At 39.0% G+C, this 20,258-nt stretch overlaps 1 protein-coding gene across 1 annotated transcript in view; it reads left to right on the plus strand.

The window, feature by feature from the left end:
• The window catches only part of COG3 (component of oligomeric golgi complex 3), a 32,029-nt gene extending 12,210 nt beyond the window's left edge, over positions 1-19,819 (plus strand). Inside the window, exons 13-23 of the mRNA XM_035553379.1 lie at positions 1,020-1,180; positions 4,754-4,859; positions 6,732-6,856; positions 8,396-8,485; positions 10,348-10,468; positions 12,691-12,779; positions 12,878-13,012; positions 14,251-14,326; positions 15,964-16,091; positions 16,350-16,448; positions 17,648-19,819. Coding sequence (XP_035409272.1) covers positions 1,020-1,180; positions 4,754-4,859; positions 6,732-6,856; positions 8,396-8,485; positions 10,348-10,468; positions 12,691-12,779; positions 12,878-13,012; positions 14,251-14,326; positions 15,964-16,091; positions 16,350-16,448; positions 17,648-17,677 — 1,160 coding nt within the window. The 3' untranslated portion in view covers positions 17,678-19,819. The remainder of the gene's footprint in view (positions 1-1,019; positions 1,181-4,753; positions 4,860-6,731; positions 6,857-8,395; positions 8,486-10,347; positions 10,469-12,690; positions 12,780-12,877; positions 13,013-14,250; positions 14,327-15,963; positions 16,092-16,349; positions 16,449-17,647) is intronic.
• Positions 19,820-20,258: the final 439 nt, after the last annotated feature.

Genomic DNA, 20,258 nt, shown 5'->3' on the forward strand with positions numbered 1-20,258 from the left:
CCCATTTTCTGTAGATTGTACAAATACAAACAACCATTCACCCGGCGAATGGCAGACTCCAAGACTGATATAAATGAGTCTTTTCAAATGAATAAAGTGCTTCATTTGGCTCTGCTGATGCAGCATCCATACAGCTTTCTGTATTCCTTTTCTTTTATCAACATGTGTACCTGATTTTTGTTCATTTTCCTCGACATAGTGGTTCCCTGGTTAGAAATTGTAACTTCAGCAGTGGAGTTGGCAGGTTTTGGAGTTTTAAGTGTTCAGTGTCCATGTTCTATTAGAAGTGGGCTGACCATCAAAAATACCTGGTAACTCATTTCCTTTCTCATTACCAGCATGTGATGGAATAATTTCACAGTCTTAGCCTTGCACCAAGTGATAAACAGAGATCATACTTGGTAGCTGGTATATAACAGAGTAGCTCTTTGTCTCTGAACTGTGCCAATATCATGAAGGATTGTTCATTTTCCTGGAAGCAAGATTGTAACGCTATTGGGAACAAGGAAAAAAATTGTAACATAGTCTTTAGGCGAATCTTAAGAATTGAATGACTACTATTAAACTCAGGCTGGTGCAATAGTTCTGAAGCTGGACTTGAGCTGCTTTGGATCATCTGCTGTGTTGGGTAGGTAGGTGAGTTCGCTTGTCAGCTCTCAGTAGTCATACTGCAGGCATTGGCTGTGATAAAACCAAAGCACATAGGTCTGGTATCCAGGCAGAAATGCCCCTCTGACCAGCCTTAAGTAAGCAGAGCTCTTAACTCTGACGTGGCGTCTGATGTTGTGAGCGCGAGTTCACGTTTTCACACATGATACAAATTTGGAGAGCTACAATGACTGCAGTATGGAGTTCAGCAATTCCTCATTTGTCACAAATTTGTCTGCATGCCACTAGTCCAAAAATGGTCTGCCTTCTGCAGCAAGTCAGTTTTCTGACAGTTCTATATGTGATACTTAAACTTCTGCATCTATAAACTTGTTATGTAATTAAATTAACAATTTTTTTTTCTGTATAAGCTGAACAATTGGGTGCATTTGCTGCTGGTGTCAAGCAGATGTTAGAAGATGTACAAGAGCGTCTTGTCTATAGGACACACATCTACATTCAGACTGATATCATAGGCTACAAACCTGCTCCGGGGGATCTTGCATATCCTGACAAGTTGGAAATGATGGAGGTATACGATCACCTTTTATTGTCCTTGATTTGGTTTTCTTTTTATATGCAGTATATACATTTGTATGGTATAGTGCTTTGCAGATGGGATTTTCTGTTTTTTAGGTGTATTTAGTATTACTGGCACTATCAAAGAGGCACCTGCTGATTAAATTATGACCCTAAACTGGATGTCAGAAAGCACTTTATGTCACGCTCAATAAAACTGGTGATAGTTCTCACAGTTAACGGTTTTATCTAAACTTGAAGCTTCTAAATTTTCCCTCATAACAGTAAATTTTTATTTACTTTCAAAACTAGTAGGTGTTACTCGGCGTTCTTCAGTTGAGCTGGAGTTGAAGAGAAGCTTTAGACAGGCGCAGTTAGCTCCAGGTTTGTTTTCAGAACTACTGGTCAGCTACGCTGTGCACAGATGATATGAGGGGAGACTTGGTTTTGCCTTTAGATAATTTAACATGTCATCAATGGTTTCCAGTCACCTTTTTCAAGTTCTTACCAGTATTAGCCATTTTAGCAGTCATTCCAAGCCCTTTGACTCAATGTTCCTAGTGAAAGGAATCAGACTAACTCTGCTTAGTTTAAGAGGTCAATACTATACTGATGAAATATTCAGAATGAGAGTACTCACAAAATTAAAAAAAATTCTTCAATTTGACTTCAAATTGATTTTTTTGGCTAGAGGAATCTGTATTTGATATGCAACTGGAAGGTAGCATTACTTGGAAGGGATTAAGCATAACAAAAATCCCCCAAAATAACTGTTGCCATTCATTTCATAATGAGGCTTCCTAGCTGTCAAAGGAGGGAGCTGGCAAAGAATGATAATTCCAGCATAGATGGGCAAGATGCAGATTTCATTGGTCTGTTCTGCTTTCCATTATCTACCAGCACAGCTGGTGGTCCTTAGAAAATCATAGGACTTAATTGCAGCTGATGTGTCAGTAGAGAAACTGTTGTTTCACTTTGGAGTCAGATCATTACTTAGCTCTAAAGCTTCTGTGTTTTACGTATGTATGTGTGTATTTCTTAGGGCTGGAAGACATTTAACATTGTAGAACTCTGTCTTATTGTGTTCAATTTTTGCCTCTAAACAGGCAAACACAGTGAGAAACCTCTTAGTACTGAATTTGCATTGCTATAGTCTTGTTGTTATATGTGTTTAAAACTTTTGCTATGTTACAGTTTATGCCTTTGATTATAAATGACATTCATAAGTTTTTTAAGAAAGGATTTACAAATCGTGAAGGTAGTTAATTTTGTAGAATCCTTGCCCTTTATGCTGAAAGTTTAATGACCAAAAAGTTTTTGAAGAAAAGGCAAAACTAGTAATTGAGAAGCCCACCACACAAAACGTAGCTAAGTGGGATCCCTACATTCAGGATAGCTAGTGATCACAAGTTTTACCAGTATGACTGTTTGGAGTGCAGTATTTTTACTAAATCTGAGTGAATATAACTGAATGAAAAAATGATTGTGATAATTTTCTAATGTTAGCTATACCTTCCTTAGGCTGGGTTTCTGCGTTGTTTGCTTACATCAGGCCTTATTTTCATAGAATCTCAGGATGGTTTGGGTTGGAAGGGACCTCAAAGATCACCCAGTTCCAGCCCCCTGCCATGGGCAGGGACACCTCCCACCAGACCAGGTTGCCCAAAGCCCCATCCAGCCTGGCCTTGAGCACCTCCAGGGATGGGGCATCCACAGCTTCTCTGGGCAGCCTGTGCCAGGGCCTCACCACCCTCTGAGTGAAGAATTTCTTCCTAACATCTAATCTAGATCTGCCCTTTTTTAGTTTAAAGCCATTCCCCCTCGTCTTATCCCCACACTCGCCGACCAAGAGTCCCTCCCCACCTTTCCTGTAGGCCCCCTTCTGGCACTGGAAGGTCACTATAAGGTCCTCTTGGAGCCTTCTCTTCTCCAGGCTGAACAACCCCAACTCCCTCAGCCTTTCTTCATAGGAGAGGTGCTCCAGCCCCTTGATCATTTTTGTGGCCCTCCCCTGGACTTGTTCTAGTAGGTCCGCGTCCTTCTTATATTGAGGGCCCCAGAGCTGAACGCAGCACTCCAGGTGGGGTCTCATGAGAGCAGAGCAGAGGGGGACAATCCCCTCCCTCACCCTGCTGGCCACGCTGCTTTTGGTGCAGCCCAGTATACAGGTGGCTTTCTGGGCTGCAAGCACACATTGCCGGCTAGTGTTGAGCTCAGCCAACACCCCCAGGTCCTTCTCAGGGCTGCTCTCAATCCATTCTCCACCCAGACTGGACTTGTGCTTGGGATTGCCCCAGCCCAGATGCAGGACCTTGCACATTGGCCTCGTTGAATCTCATGGGGTTCGCACAGGCCCAGGTCCCTCTGGATGGCATCCCTTCCCTCCAGCGTGTCAACCTCACCACTCAGCTTGGTGCCATCGGCAAATGTGCTGAGGGTGCACTCGATCCCGCCGTCTGTGTCACCAACAAAGATGTTCAACAGCACCGGTCCCAATACTGGCCCCCGAGGAACACCACTCGTCACTGATCTCTGCCTGGACATTGAGCCATTGACTGCAACTCTTTGAGTGCAACCATCCAGCCAATTCCTTACCCACCGAGTGGTCCATCCATCAAATCCATGTCCCTCCAACTTGGAGACAAGGATATCGTGCGGGACAGTGTCAAGGATCAAATGCTTTGCACAAGTGCAGAAAAATGACGTCAGTTACTCTTCCTCTATCAACCAATGCTTTTGCAATTTTCTAACGAGTTCTCTGGCCATTCAGTTAGGAGGAGAAAGAAAATATGCTTTACAGCTCGTTCTACAGAGAGCAAGTATGCTGTTCTTCATTTGTCCTCATAACACTGTTTTTTACCTGGTTTGGGACTCATTTTGCTGTTTTGATTGCTTTTAAACCTCAAAACCTTACTATTTAGAGAGACCTTCTGTCTGAGTAAATTAATTATTAAAATGTTAAAAGCATGGGGCAGAAGTATTTCTTGCGCTGCTCTGCTCAAATATTAATGCAGTTCTTTGCCCGTTCTTGCTGCCTGTAGTTGCTGTGAAGCAGACCAAGCGGTGGAAAAAGGTTGAAGCATGCAAGTGTTGAGTAATGCTAGCGGAAAGCTTTTTCTTGAACTCCTGCAGGGAATAAACTAGAGAGCACTTCAGGACCATCTGCACGTAACATTTGTAGGAATAAAGCCATCATAGAGATTATCTGTATGAAACCCAATTAAGTGTTGAATTGGGTTCCCCTGTTTTGAGCTTCTCTTTCTAGGTGTCTTGACTGGTTAATCTTCAGAGATCAGTAAAAACAGGCAAAATGGAAAGAACAGCGCTTTACAGAGACCAGTTCAGTGCTTGTGAATCTGAAGTTTGTACTATTTGTACTGTTTGTAATATTTCATTTACTGTTTTGGAAACAGCTGTCTTCACTTTGTTTTCATTTCTTTGAAATACTGGTGACAGTCAGTATAGCTGACTCCTTTTGCAATTTGGTACTCTTTATTGTAATCAAAGCATAATGCTGCTTAAATAATATATCTATATATTATATCTATCCATATATAATTTTTCTGTGGTGTGTCTTCCTCTGCAGCAAATTGCACAGAGCTTAAAAGATGAACAGAAGAAGCTGCCATCTGAAGCTTCATTTTCAGATGTCCGGCTGGAGGATCCTGAGTCCTGCAGTTTAGTGAAATCTGGTATGAAATATATCTCGTGTTGTCAAATGAATGCATAAAGCTCACAGAGAGTGAGCATTAACTTGAACCATCAGTGAGAAACTTGCATGCATCTTGAAGGGCTATTTCCCTAAAGATGTTGAGGGGAGAGCTTTGTCTTGGAGTTCTTAATGTTGTTTTTTTTTTTTTGAAAGAGGAACAACTTATTCTTGTTCCTTCAGTGGCTGTGGTGTTTCCTTGTGCTCTCAAGTCAATCCATTTTTTGAAGCAATTATTTTTGTAGTTGTATTATAATTATTGTTTTTTGAATAAAATGGAGCTTCAGCATTCTTTACTGCAAAGTAGCCCTGCCATCAAGATGTATGCTTAAAGGGTGATGTTTGTTAGCTGTGCTAAGATGGAAAAGGTGGTTTTGGTGTCAGGCATGTCTCTTAAATGAATGCTTTTTACATTTAGGAGTGTTTTTGTGTGTGCCTTTAACTGGGAAGGCAAGTTCTTTCTTTGAATGCTTTTCCACTTACTGAAATCAGTCAGTAATTTTAGCTGTTACAATAATTCATGGTATAGTCCTTGACTTTGTAAACGTGAGCTCTGTGCCTGTAAATTAAAGTGAACTGGAAGCGTATTCCATGAAACCCAGTTCTTTTAATGCCAGTGATAAGTGTTACGACCCTTTAAAATTTTGCCTAAGGTCCACGAAAGATTTCTTTCTTTATTTTATCACTGTTCAGAATGCTGTAGTGATATGTTTCCCATAGTCCCATATGTTTTCCAGAAGCTCTTTCTGGCTGTTTCTAGCTGGGCTCCACAAATGCTATTAACAGCAGAGCCCCTATTGCCTCATGCCAAGTGTGTGGCATTAACAAGCCCTGTAAACCCCACCTGCGGTCAGAAGGAAGGAACCTGTGTGGTGTAATTCGTCCCATTACAAGATAAGTGCCTGAGATAACTGGGATTATTTGCCCTTCAGAATTCCTTACTCCCACTTCAGTGCCTGCAGGAGTAGCTGAAGTGACTAAAAAGTAGCCTAGGATCCTCAACCTGATAGCTAAGGTCTTACAAGCCTTCTAACTACTGTGACAATAAATATATTGTTGCAAAAGGAAGAAGGATATTGCTGATTTAATTTAGACAATTCCTGCACTTATCAAATAAGCACCACACAAGTGCTTATTCCATCATTATGGAAAAACTTCAAAATGTTTACTTTTTTGAATGGTTGCTGATGGCAGTCTGAGTTACGATGCTATTGATTTAGCTATTTCCCAAGACTTTAGGAGAAAACAAAAATAATACAAGGCTTCTGTCTGTCAGCTGTTTTGAAAATCCATCTTGAGCATACAGAGGTTACCCAGGAGGAGGGCTTTCTTATTTTCACAATCCTACCCCTGCCCACCTCCCTGAAATGTTTTTGCCATTATTTTTGAGGTTATTAACATGACGTTCAAACTGTACGCTTCCTACAGCTCTTTAATCCATGTAGGATCATCCCCAGCAGAAAAGAAAGCATGAAGAAGTAAAATTTATGGAATGTTTTTTTTTTTTTTTTTTTTTTTTCCGAGTGTCTCTTCTGGTTTCATGATCACTAACTATTTGTTTTTTCCTTCTACACCTCTCAGTAATTGTTTGACCATTTCAGCTGTTGAGTTAAGGAGGGGGAGCCTGTAAAACTAATCCATTAAAAAAGATTGAGCTGGGCCATTGCTGAAAGCAAAATTGTGTCTTTCACAGCCGTGTGCTCTATACACATCAGTAAACTAGTTCTGACCTGTTCAGAAAGAGAAAAGCTAACCTGTTTGGGTGCAATATGTCACGTTACTGTGGTGCCGGTATGAAGTGAGTTGAAAGGAAAGATGGATAAGTTTTTCATGTGTGCATTTTACTTTTAAATAGGTTCCGCGGAATCCCTTAATCCCAGACACCAGTCCACGATTTCACCAGCAGATCTGCATGGAATGTGGTATCCCACCGTCAGAAGGACTCTAGTGTGTCTCTCCAAACTGTACAGATGTATAGACGTATGCAAAAGTTTCTTTACCTAATATTTTAAGGGAAGTTATGAAGGTTATAGCACCGGTTCTGAATATTTTAATCTAAGAGGAATGGACAGTTACTGGTCCCTCTTATCTCTTATTAGGCTTTTTGCTGATATCTTTACGTAAAATGTGAATTGACAAATTTTGGTCATTGTTTCCCAGACAATTTTGGAATTTTGTAGAATTAGAAAAAAAATGATGGTTTGTACATCCATTCCTTTTGCTGTTATGGAGATATTTCAGTATCTGATGCTTAAGTTATTTACCACACCAAAACTGAGGAGTGAACGAGACAGGAAAGAATGGAAAACTCAAGCTCAGTCATACAGAATGATCTTATTGCTGAAATCACTGGGTGAACGTGTTTTTTGCTATGTACTTTTCAGCACGTCAGACAGGGTGATGTTTCTGGTCTTAAAAATTCTGGCTCTGCTACTTCTACATTTTGAACATGTTCCCAAATTTTTTGTGTTGCACATCTTTGAAAAAGCAGGAAACTGACATACCAAACAATGTTTAAATTATCAGGAGTTTAAGACAGTAGGAATCCTCATGTCTAAGAGAAACAAATGTGTTACTTACTTCACAAGTATTTTGAGATTTGCACTTTAAAGTATGACTTTTGTCTGTCACCTAACAGCTAGTAAGTCTCTGAGAAACATAACGTGAGTGGTTTTGCTTCTCTGTATGTGTTCTATCTTACTTAATACGTGCTTAATGCATTTCAACATATCTTTAAGTGCAACAGCTACCGAGATGCTATTTACTTCAAAAGAAACTGGAGAATGTTAATACTTTTGTCTCTTAACATATTAATCTCATTAAACTTAAATGATTATTTGTCATTGTTTCCGGCTAGACCCTTGGAGAAGAGGTCACTTTTGAATTGCTTGCATAGCTCACAAATAGCATGTCTGCACACTAGCAGAGTTGATATGCCTTGCCAGCATCCTCTAAATAAGATAAGAAATAAATGAAGTGGCATTGGCAGCTCCCGGGGCAGTCAGGGCTGTCACATACTGCATGGGAGTGCTGAGAGAGGCTGCCTGCGTTCTTAGGGCTGGCTCAACCATGGGGTCTCACTCCTGCAGCTTGACGAGTTCTTGTGTGTCATCTGGGCCGTGGCAGCTGTCACATTTGCTTGCTGACCTGTCCCAAACACAAAGTAATTTGACTTTGCTTTGAAACACCTCACTCAGATCATCTCATGTCTGTTGCGGGTTGAAGTTGCGTACCCAGGTAGTTACCTTGACACTGGGTGTCACTGACCCAGGTACAAATTCAGAGCTGGAGGGTGGTGGACACAGGCATACATTTTAGTGTAGACCTGTATCCAATTTAAGTGCTGTAACAAACTTTTTTGTATCAAGGCTTTATTCTGTTGTATTTCATTTGTCAGTGTGTAACTAACTGATCTAGAGTTTTGTGTGCTGGTAAGCATAACCTTCACAAGCCACAACTCTAAATTCTGCTTAAGCTTTGCTAACGCTTTTTTTTGGTCTGATTTCTTTTTCCCTGCAGAGGGCAGTGTTTCAGGGATTATCGCAAGAGGCCTTATCTGCCTGCATCCACTCACTGCTGGGAGCTGCCGATTCTATCAGCAAAAACAAGGTCAGAGTCTGTGCTTTGGGGATAGGGTGTTTTTTTTCCTCCTTTTTTTTCTTTTCCCCATGTATGTGTAAAGCCATGAAGTAATTGTTCCAAATTCCATTGAAATCTAAGTGAAATCATGTGGCTCTGACCCTAGAGACTTGATGGAATTGCTAGCTGATAGTTACGGCTAATGTATTCTAAAACACGCAAGCCTATCTGAAAAGGTAAAATACAAATCACAGCAATCATGTTTACAGGCTGCTGTAACTCACGTGAATTCAGTCAAGTGATGCCTGAATAAAAATAATACTGGAAGTCAATTCTGCTACCAATTTGCCTGTTACTTGTTTCTCTTTTCTTCTGCTTCTGTTTTTCTGGAGTTTTCAAAAATCTTTCCAAGTATTAATTTCACTGGCAAGATTCGTTAAGTATTCTCTGCTCAGAACTATCAAAAGCTTTGATCTCATGTGTGTTGTTCAGAATTTGATGCAGTTTCATCAAGTCATTTTTACCTTACGTGCTACTTTAATTGGAATAAACCTGTGTGGGTTTTTTTCTCTTGCAGTTTCTTTAATGCAAATACTGTAGTATTTACTAATTCCTAGCAGCCAGGAAGTGAAATTTATTTAAAAAACAAACAAACAAAAAACTCTTGATAGGATAAACTTGGTGGATTTGTATAAGCAGTAAATACTTAGTAATGAAAAAAATAGCTGCTATTAGAAATGAAGAATTATTTTGAAGTATTTGTTTTGAGTGTCTCATGAAAAATATCTGTTAGATGTAGCACCTCTAAAAAGAAATTCAAGCCACATTTTCCTCTGGCTTGAGCATGTAACTATTTCTTATGTAAATGATTCAGATTTATACAGATTCAGCATTGTATATCAGGTCAGAGAATGAAACTGATCCCACAGTGAGCCCTGAACAGACTGGCCCAGAACTAGGATCTGTACCAGTTTGCTGTTGGTGCACGTTAATATAACATTATCTGACGAAATTCTGCATATAAGGAAAAAAAAAAAAGCCTGAAGAAACCAGTGCACCATGTATTTTCAGTGAACACTTCCGTTTGTTAAAACTGTAGATTTGAACCTATTTTCTTTACTCTTTCATTTAACATTATATCAAGGAAAGTTCTTTTCCAGCTTGCAAAGGCAAATACAACTTCTTGAATCCTCCTTCGTTTACCTCAACGAGCCATGAACTTGAAAGATTAAAAACTGCTTGCAGTATAAAGCATAGCTGAAATAACAAGCAGTGCAAAACTGATCATCTCGGTGGTGTGAACTTGGCCTTGGTTTATTCTTTATATCTTTGCCATACAGTATAGAAATTAACTAAGCTTTGTGTTTAATGATATGAGAAAAATGCCTCGTAAGACCTTTGCACAGTAGCAAAGTTAATGTTTCTGTAATAACCTTGATTATCTGTCTTTCTGGCTTTTTAAAATCATCTTAATGATGGCAAAAAAAAAACACCTTACAATTTCATATTTTTCAACCTAAATCATACGAATTACATGAAATAATTCCTGGCTTCTATGAAGAATAAGTTTGTGTCTTACCAGTAATGGATACCTGTACCTAATGTGGACATTTAGAAATAGAGCTGTATATAATCCAGGTCTTCTAAGAAATAGGAATAAAGGTAGCTTCTGTAGGGCAATCTATTCAGAGCAGTACAGAAGTGGGTCTTGTTGATCCGAGAATGTAGTTAATGGCACTACAGACTAATGCAAAAAGCTTGCCTGTAAAATTATTGGTATTAATTTTGTTACAGGACGTTAACAAATAAAAGTGAAGGTGTTGAAATTGTGCTGTTCTTCTAATGGTTGCTTTTTACATGTAATGAGTATTTTTTTTTTCCTTGTGCTGTAGACCCAGGTTGATGGACAGCTTTTCTTAATAAAACACCTTTTGATTCTTCGTGAACAAATTGCTCCTTTCCACACTGATTTCACCATTAAGGAAATTTCCCTGGACCTTAAGAAAACTAGAGGTACTAAACAGTTGCTGGCTGCAGAACGGGATGGCAGTGGCCTCCCTTCATGTGCTGGCAAAAGTTCTGGGTTTATTTTATGTTCACCTGCAATGACCTGTATGCTTGTTCTAATCTCTTGCTTTGCTCTTACCTTCTCTGAGAGAAAAAAAAAAACAAAACAAAACAAAACAAATGTTCTTTTATTAAGGGCAATTCGAGATGTATCTAACAAGTTCTTTATTTTTGTATGGAATGCATTTGACTGCCTTTTGCTGCTCACCTAACTTCTTTATCCATTCCTTTTTAAGAACAGCTAAATAATTCTGCTGCACAGAAATGTCTTTTCCCTCTTCTGATCTTTTAAATGAATATCTGTTGTTATTGCTGTTTAACAGGCTAATTTAAAAAATACATAGTTGACTTGCCTGGAACAAATTAAGATTTCCTGAACTTTTCTGTTTTATTTTGTTTAGGAAAGGTTTTTTTATATTGCAAGTCCAATAAGCAGTATTGTTGTATACTTTCATGTCTGTTTTTAGGAATAATAGAGACTACATGTTTTTTTTAAAATTGTGCTTTGGTTCCTTTGTAAAATGCAGGAAAAAAAGCCCTATGAAAATAAAAACAAACAGTCGCGGAATTCTCAGGTTTATAAAGATAACGGGGAAAAAAGTAATGGGAAGCATATCAGGTTTCTCCTCTTCCATTCTGGAACAGAAAGCTGAAGAAATAACTTCTCTTTCCTGCCATCTAATACGCTGCTCTTCTAACTCTGAAGCGAGCAATTCTCACACTAACCATTTCTCCTGTTGCATTTGAACATCAATGAAACCACGTACCTGTTGAGTAGTTTCTAGTTGACTGGAGGTTAAAGGGTAAATACGTCCTTTTGGTGTCTTGTCCTGGCTGACACACAAGTTTGTTCTTCATCTTTAATTAACTGAATAAATTTTGGTGTCAGCCAGTGCTTCGCACACGGTAGTGGTAAGTAATGGAAAATGCTTTCTTTATGTTGGGGGGATGGAGGCTGTTGAAAATGTAGACTGAGCTTAATTCTTAATGTAGCGTGGCATAGGCCAGCGGGGCTGTTATATTTGGGATGAGTTGTAGTAGAAAGATAGCATGGATAATAAGAGTTTTATTGTCTTCTAGCCAAGCTTTCTGCACATGGATTTTACTTTGGGATTTATATCTGAAAGAAACACTGCTTAATGTAAAAGTCATGCTTCCATTTTTTTTTTTTAAGTAGTATAATACTAAGGTTATTGCAACTGGAAAATATAGCAGGGAGAGGTGGTTTTCACACTCACTGGCTTGTAGGCATCTAAGGAAGAATTTAGGCTCTCTTTTTGGAATCAGAAGTAATTCAGAGAACAGAATGAATCTTTCTCTGCAGTCTCCTTTAACTGCATAGGAGTGCGGATTCTTAGTTTGGCATTTAAGTGCCTGGCATTCCCTTTTTGTTTAATGCACTTTGACAGCACTTCTTGAACTCACACATCTTCTTTCCCTCCCATTGTTTTATACAGCAACAGAGGCATGGAATTACTTTTGATACGAAAGAAAGCAGATGGAGGTGTAGGATGGTAAATGAATGACACTGGGGCAACAAGCTACGTGGAAACTGTATTGATGATTTTCTTTTCCCCAATTTGATTAGATTTCAGGTTGACAACATTCCCTTAATTCAATAGGAATAATTTCAGGGTGGTGTGTTAATTGCAGGCATTGTTGGTTTTCTTTCTTGGTACCATAAATATGAATGTATATCAATATGTTGGTGGTTTTTGTTTAGTTTTAACTAAAAAAAATAAGCACAGAGGAAAAGAGTGCCAGTTCTGAGTCGCTTTGTGCAACCATGCTTGGTTTTCCCAGTTTAACTGCTTAACTACATAGCTTATGTAAAAGTCTTTCACTTGTAGATGCAGGTACAAGAGGAAAAGAGTTCACACACTTCGTGTGCTGATAGCGCTACAGTTGGTATCAGTCGTTTTTTAGTTTGCTATAATGTATTTATCTGTTTGAACTGTGTAACTGTTAGATCCAGGCATACTATAAATGTTTCTGTGCGTATGCATGTGTGTGCACATGCATGCACACCTACTGGTAGTGGGATCTGTCGTGTTATAACAATGCTAATGAGGCTTGGCCGTTTTAATGAGTAAATAAGTAAATAAGGCTTTGTATTCCTGGAGCTGAATCCCATTTACTTACAGTGTGAGTGATTTTCTGATTCACAGATGCAGCGTTTAAAATCCTGAACCCTAAAACAGTTTCAAGATTTTTTAGACTAAACAGCAACAATGCCTTGATACAGTTCTTGCTGGAGGTAATACGCAGTCTCGTTTCATTAAGAAAAAATTGGTCATAAAGCGGGTGGTGATCTCTGGCAAATAAAAAGGTGAGATTTGTTGTCTTTTGTTCAAGGGTACTCCAGAAATCAGAGAACATTATATCGACTCTAAGAAAGATGTGGATCGTCATCTGAAATCAGCTTGTGAGCAGTTTATTCAGCAGCAAACCAAACAGTTTATAGAACAGCTGGAGGAGTTCATGACAAAGGTACAAGCATGTTGTATATTTGTTAATTTAACTGAAATACTGATAGGCCAATGCAATTAGTATTTAAATTCGTACAGGAGAAGCTGCTAGATCTCTCTGATTAGCTGAAGGTGTTGGCATTTCCCATTTTAAGACCGTGATTCCTTTTAAGTTTCAACAAGGAACTGTCAAGGCATTTTCGGAACTAATAGATTAAAGGAACAAGGCATAGTTTGTTTTTAAAAGCAACTCTTACGCTCTTTTATTCAGAAGCTTTACCTGTTTCAGTGAGTTGAAATAGGTCTATGAAAGTCAGCAGGAGCTTTTCTGTTTGCAGGAAAAGCACTATCCATCCGACCTTGACTGAATATGTAACCCTTCAATAAAAGTCTCAGAGAAATCTTAGTATGAGAGCCATACTCTAGTATACTCTTAGCAGGCAGCTAAGTTTGCTGAAGGTTTTTATTTTCAGCATCTTTTACAGCAGTGAAGTGCTTGCTGAGCAGGACTTTCCTTCCAAGTCTTGTTTTGTCAGGAATTTCTGTCACAAACTGAGGCAGGAAGATCGGGCATCCTAGAGGACAGGAACAAAAGCTGTCTTGTTACAGTACACTTTTTTTTATAGAACCTATCCTAGGGCGCAGGATTCAAGACATCTTGAGAAAAGCACGCAGCGTGATCTGTTATTTCGGGAAAAAGAAGCGTGATGCGGATCCATGTTGCACTAAGAAGATGTGTTTTTATAGCACAACAACTCAGAAACTGGGTCCTACAGCATTGCTGGACATCAAAAATATCCCAGATGCTGGCTTTCTGAGATTTTAGAAGATTACAATGTTAAATTTACTGATGCCTGTGATAATGGGGCGAGGGGCCAGTAACATGCCTCAAATACAGATGGTTAACTGAGATTGCTAGATTGTTGAAGTTGTTCCAGTTTGGGGAGTTTGACTAACTTGATGAAGTATAAATCCCTTTTGAGGTTTCTTTGTGTCCTTAGGTGCTGAAGCATCTTTGTAAATTTAATTCTGTTTTGAATTTTTTTTTTCGAGAAGTGTTTATGATTGTAATTTTGAACTGCATTTCTGTCAAGCTTCTTCCCCTGTGTATTGTTAAGTCAGTACACAGAAAAAAAGAGAGAGCAGGGGAGATTCAGTAACTACAGTACCTAGGAGACTTGTACAATTGTTACTTGGTCAGTATGTTGTGACTTCATCTGAAAGAAACAAACATCATTTTGTTGATTGTAATTGTTTTAGGTGGCTGCTTTAAAAACAATGGCTACTCAAGGAGGTCCCAAATACAGCCTTTCACAGCAACCTTGGGCACAACCAGGTATTTGCTTTGTTGTACTTTCATACTGCTTCAGAGATCCTTGTAGGCTGATGAAGCCATGATCATTTACTTGTTCAAGACACCCACAGAAAACCCATCAAATGGAGAAGAAAAAGGATCTTTCCATTCACCATTTTGGTAGACCAACATAAGCTGCATTATATGGGGCTAGAGTGTTTCAGAGTGCCATTTGTCATACATGCATGACTTCTAAAACATAACAATGTGAAAACTTGGGCAGACTAATTTGGTTTGTGAGACCGTGACTGATTTGGAAAAATTCTAAATGCCTAAAAACTCAACCTTTCTCTTCAAAGTCCTGGCTTACGTTTTTACTTGTATGCCAGTTTAAATGTCTTAAGATACTTCTAAATCAAAAGCTGACAAATTTAAGAATATGCATTTAATTGGAACAATAGCTGAATGGATTGAGTGTTTCTCAAGCTGTGAGTGCTCTTGCATGAAAACAGCATTTTCACAAACGGATGCAGAATGTGCTTACGAAATTACTTGATCACGTTGAGATGGAGCTTTTGCTTTTGTAGAAAAAAATCCGAGTCTGTATTGAAGCTTTTATTGTCTGTAGCTGTGGTAAGTGCTTACTTTTCAGAACTCAAATGCGAATGCTTCGTAGGAACATTTGGAATAGTTCAGATGTTCCTGGGTTGCTGTGCTGTTCGCATTACCAAGTTGAGCTTCTCGATGACACTGAGAAATCTGTTTATTCCAATTCATACATTGAAACCTTCTGTTGCTGCATCATGTTCTTAAAATGCAAAGCCAGCCGTATTCATTCATAATTCAGTGCTGCTCCACGGTCAGACACTCTCAAGGGCTAACTTGAGCTTCTACTTAGTATTTCCTGCTTCTTCAGGGGTATTTTTAATGTTTGTCTGGAGATAATTATGTGTGTAGAGGCAGATCTAAGCAGATCTTCTGTTATTTCTTGGAGTCATTTGTGTGGGAAGCAGGAGTAAGTAGGAGAAAATTTAGGTACTGTAGAAAGAGAGGGAAAACAAACGTAGTATACTAACTTTGGGGGTTTAAAGCAACAAAATGTATGTTTCCCCTGCCCTTTAAGCAAAGATCTTGTAAAGCCATTAAAATACCTAGCAATAAAGAAAGAAGGTCTTGTCTGAGAGAGGATTCCTGTCTGGTTGATTCAAAATCCAGGTGACTGTGCAGCCTTTCTTCTTCCAGACACAGCATATGGACAGTAAGGAGAATTGGTGATATGCTGTTCTATTTACTAGCAGTATTTATTCCTGGCAGTTCCTTTTCCAGGACAGTTTTACATGGGGGTAGCCTGTGTAAAACTTTGTTACTTCTTCAGTTGGAAGGCTGCAACTCCAGGAACCTGAGGAGCCTGTGTTCGCTGGCAGAAATGGGTTTGGGGCTTTTTTCTGCAGGGTAAGAGAGGCTGATGTCTTAAGTAGGTCCTGAGAGGCGAGCCTTGGCTGGCGTGTGGTCATATGATGGAATGATGCTGTGCTGCCCAGTCTCCCCCCCCGTTTCCCCTTCAGTCCACCCCATGGTTATGATCAGTCCTAGTAAAGTGGAGATGCTGTTCAGGAATGTAGATTTCCAATTGCAGAATGATGTTCTACTTCATTAAGTATGTTTACTTTTATTTTCAGCAAAGATCAACGATATGGTCTCTTCCACTTACAAGACAATAAAAACAAAGCTGCCATCAACGTTACGAAGCATGTCCTTATACTTGTCCAATAAAGATACGGAATTCATTTTGTTCAAGCCAGTTAGGGTGAGTACTGCTGTATGTACATCAGCATGTTTTTCTGTGGGTGTAAAACCTATCGAGAAGGCCTGTGAAATCAAAAAATCTAATGGTATCTTTTAGCCTAAAAAAAATTGTCCTGTTTTCTCTGATATTCAGCCTGCATAGTATACATTGCAGGGATGGAGGTGGGTTCTGGTACTTGTTCTGGTCAATGTTTGAGGTTAGTTCTGTGTGTTTTTTTTTTTTAATAATGACTTTTTTTTTCCTTCTTTCCTTTAAAAGAATAACATTCAGCAAATGTTTCAGAAACTCCATGCTCTGTTAAAGGAAGAATTTAGTAATGAAGATCTCCAGATCATAGCATGTCCTTCAATGGAACAGGTATGTACTGAATATATTGAAGCTCCCTGTTTTATGTGACTGTCTTTTTTTTAAACATTAACTTTTCATTTTTACTACTTTTAGTGTTCAGATTTTTTTTTTAAATCCTCCTTAATCCTGGCTGATTAAACTCAGGACTTTCTCTGAACTCCAGGGTCTCAAATAAAAGGTTTCGCTCGTTTGTTTTTTATGAATATCCAGTAGAGTTTTTTTTTAAATTGAAGGCAGTGACTGATGTTTTTGTGGATTGGTTTGTACAACATCATGGCAGAGTCTTACCATTTTTGGGCATTGTCTTTTTGAAGAGATACCACAGATAGTGAACAAGCTTAGAAAAATCTGCATGTGAAGTTGGTCTTGCTTTTGACAAATACAAGAAGCAGCAACTTTTACATTCAGGAAGTAGGGGAAAGAGTTGTAAGGGCTCTTTTGAAGTAAATTGTATTGGGAAAATGTGCAGTTTTTTATGGAAATGGAACCCTCACATTAAGAACTTTCATCTCAGAGATGATTGCGATTGAAAATTCTCTGTATTAGGATGCTCTGACAAAAACAAGTAGGTTTTCAAAAACCTGTCTTTGACCTTAGGGGTCCAGGGAGTGTGGATAGAATCTTGATATCAATATCATGGGCTGCCAGTATTTAAACCGATAATCAGGCTCATGTGTTAGAGGAGTTTCCCCACAATGAACATGGCCACAGGGTTGTATGCTAACTATCCTGGAGCGTGGAGTAGAAGTGATGCACTGGAAGGTAGGGTTGTCCTAGAGGAGTTGGCTTCTTCTAATGTTGTTTATCTGTTGATCCTGAGGATCGTTTCTACAAACTGAAGTGTGTCGGAAGTAATATTGTAATTTGTGGGAAACAAGGATCGCAAAGGATCCCAAACGTGTTTCAGATATCCAAGATAGATGTTGACATTTTTTCCAGTGCACGGATTTTTATGGAGTTCCTTGACAATGCCAGAAATCATCCTAGAAATTCTAAAACAATAGGTTGTGACTGCTGAAAAGACATTTGCATTTTACAAAGCCTGTGAGTTGGGATTTGACTGGAAGTTTTGACCACTTGCATCTCTGTTCTGCTCCATCTAAGTCTCTGTGTGCTTCCATGAATTCCTGTTTAAAGGTTAAAATATGAGACAACAGATCCTGAACTTAGCTGTTCTGTCTAATGTAGGCTTTTGCTTTGTCTTCCAGGTGAACTTACTTTTGTCGATGTCCAAGTAGCCAGTGAGGCTACTTCAAACAAACTTCAGCTGAATGTCAGACAGTGAAGGGGACGTGAAAGCATTTGCTTGAAGTAAATGAAGGATCCCCCCGTGCAGTCCAGCCTGCATTAAAACCCTCCAGGCTGTTTAGCCCTGTTTTAGGAAAAAGTTTAAAAAAAAAAATCAGTTTTATTGATTTGTTAAAGGTCTTCCTATTTGCTGGCTTGGGAAGGGGGGGGAGAAAGAAAACAAAACAAACCTTTTGCTGATCACTCTTATGGAAGCTCAGTTACTGCCTTCTCCAGATATTCTTGAAGTCCTGTTTTTTTATGTAAAATCCTTTCATACTTTAAGCCGATGAATGGAGTGAAGAGAAGCACTTTCAAAACCACACTGGAAGTAAAGTGCAGGGAATAAAATGGGAGCAGTGGTAGGTATTTGCAAGGCTTGGAGATAAGCACGTTGATACGACCGTTTGACTTAAGCAGGCATGCTGCAATTTTTTAACACCCCTGAGAATCCTGATAATTTACCAAGTGCGTGAACATAATTCAGAGGTTTTTAGCTGGGAAAACTTTATTTTCTACATCTGAAGCGTTTCTTGAAACACTGGCTGTGCTGTTTTTTCTTGTACTCTTGTGATTAAGAGCTGCGAGGCCTGACGTGAAGTTTTATGCTCTAGCCTTACTCCATGTAAAGAATCTCGGATTCTTGGGATTTGCAATGGAAAGCTGTGCAATATAATTTCTGTTGTTTCTGAGGGAACTGCATGTTTTCAGATGCTTTACAGCAAAGCGTAGCATTGAGATTCTCAGGTACTTAGAGTTTTAGGTTAGAGGTGTTTTCTTTTTTTTGTGTGTTTTTTGCCATACCCGAGATCAACTGGTGGTGTTGGATTAGTGAAAGTGGGTGCTGGGACTAGAATTTATACAGCCTCTGTGTGCTGGAGCAAATGCTAGTGGGGGCATGGAGGGGATGCCAGAAATGAATGTGTAAGCACTGTCAAATCATCATCGTTAGCAGGGGTTAAGTATACAGATACTGGTAAACATTGTGATGTGATCAGTAGGCATTAATTGAACCTTATTTCGGAAAGCTGAATGCTAACCGCTCTGCCATTAATTGAATGAAACACTAAAAGCAACTTTAGAGTATCTCGGTGTGTAAATCTTTATTGTGCAGCACTGCGGAAGAAAAACATGGTGAAGTACATGGCAGACTTTCAACTCACTCGTAAAAACTCTCCTGAAATTTTAATTACGGAGACACTTCCATGCACATCAGTGGTGTTTTGATTTAATGTTTTTCCTGTTATGAATCACGTGGCTGGAGACTAAAACAGTAGGATTTAAAGCTACCAAGAGAAGTGTTGCAGCAGTGGTGCTGAGGTACGTAAGTGGTACTCATAGGACCTTACATGACTCATTAAAATTAACTAAAGGAACTAACAAGGAAGAAAACCTGCCCTTTTTTTTTTTTTTACATATGTAGAAACGCAGGCTGTAAAATACTGTCCAGTGCATTGTAATATATGTATATTTGTTTTTTTTTTTACAAAGTTTTACAGAAGGATTGCATGGTCACTGTACAAAGCTGTGACGGACTCAATACATTGTACAGAAGAGATGTGAAGGGTAAACCCTTGCAGTAGTCACTCTTGTGATTTGGGTCTTTTCTCTCCTAGAATACCTAGACAGCTCTAGGTCAGCTGGCTGGAAGATTAGCAGAGCAATCAGTTTATACAGCCTGTTTGCTAAATGACCATTTGTTTAAACATGTACAGTTTCAGATATTTACGTTTACAAATAGTGTAAATACTTTCAAAAGATTAATTTAAGATGCTTTATATTATCTGACTAGAAACTTGCCGTTTTTAATTTTTTTAAATAAAAATGTTGCCTCCTATTTTGGTCAAAGAGTAAAGCTTTATTCTGTATCCCGAGGCTTGTCTGTCAAGATAACTGTAATACAGAGACAGTAAACACCCTATAAGCACAGGCAGTGAGTACATTGTTAAAAAGAAGTGTTCTTCTTTGGCAGTAAGAGAAATGACTTTATTTGGCACAGATGTACACCTGAGTGCTGAGCGTACAGCTAATTGTTGAAATAATCCCTCTTTATGGTTATAATAAAGTAAATTTGTATTTTCTTTACTGACAAATTGGTATTTTCTTTACTGACAAGTGGTCTTGTGTGACTAAATGGTCTCTTTGCTTGCAATTTTATTAGGGGGAAGAAACCGTGACTGTAACAGGAACGTATTTTATCTAGTTGGCCCTTACTAAGAGTAAACTTGGGAGGTGGTGGCCGAAAGCACAACGATTATTTTATTTGATAGCTGTTCTTGTTGCCTGTTGCTTGCAGGCTTATCTACCCATCATTTCTCACTACCACAACTGTTTTTCTGGCCCTTGGTATTGTAGGAACGCATCGTTCAAAGGCTCGTGGTTTGTTCCCTGTAATGTCAGTGTGAGGCATCCCTTTACTCTCTGGCTTTGGCAGTGTCATCTGAATGAATTCATCTCAGGACAAACGCTGCTTTCATGTGGAATTTATCTGCTATCTGACTGGCACAGGCAGCAGCGTGTGACCATTGCTGC

This window comes from Cygnus atratus, chromosome 1 (genome assembly GCF_013377495.2).
Source record: "Cygnus atratus isolate AKBS03 ecotype Queensland, Australia chromosome 1, CAtr_DNAZoo_HiC_assembly, whole genome shotgun sequence".
NCBI classification, from domain to species: Eukaryota; Metazoa; Chordata; class Aves; order Anseriformes; family Anatidae; genus Cygnus; species Cygnus atratus.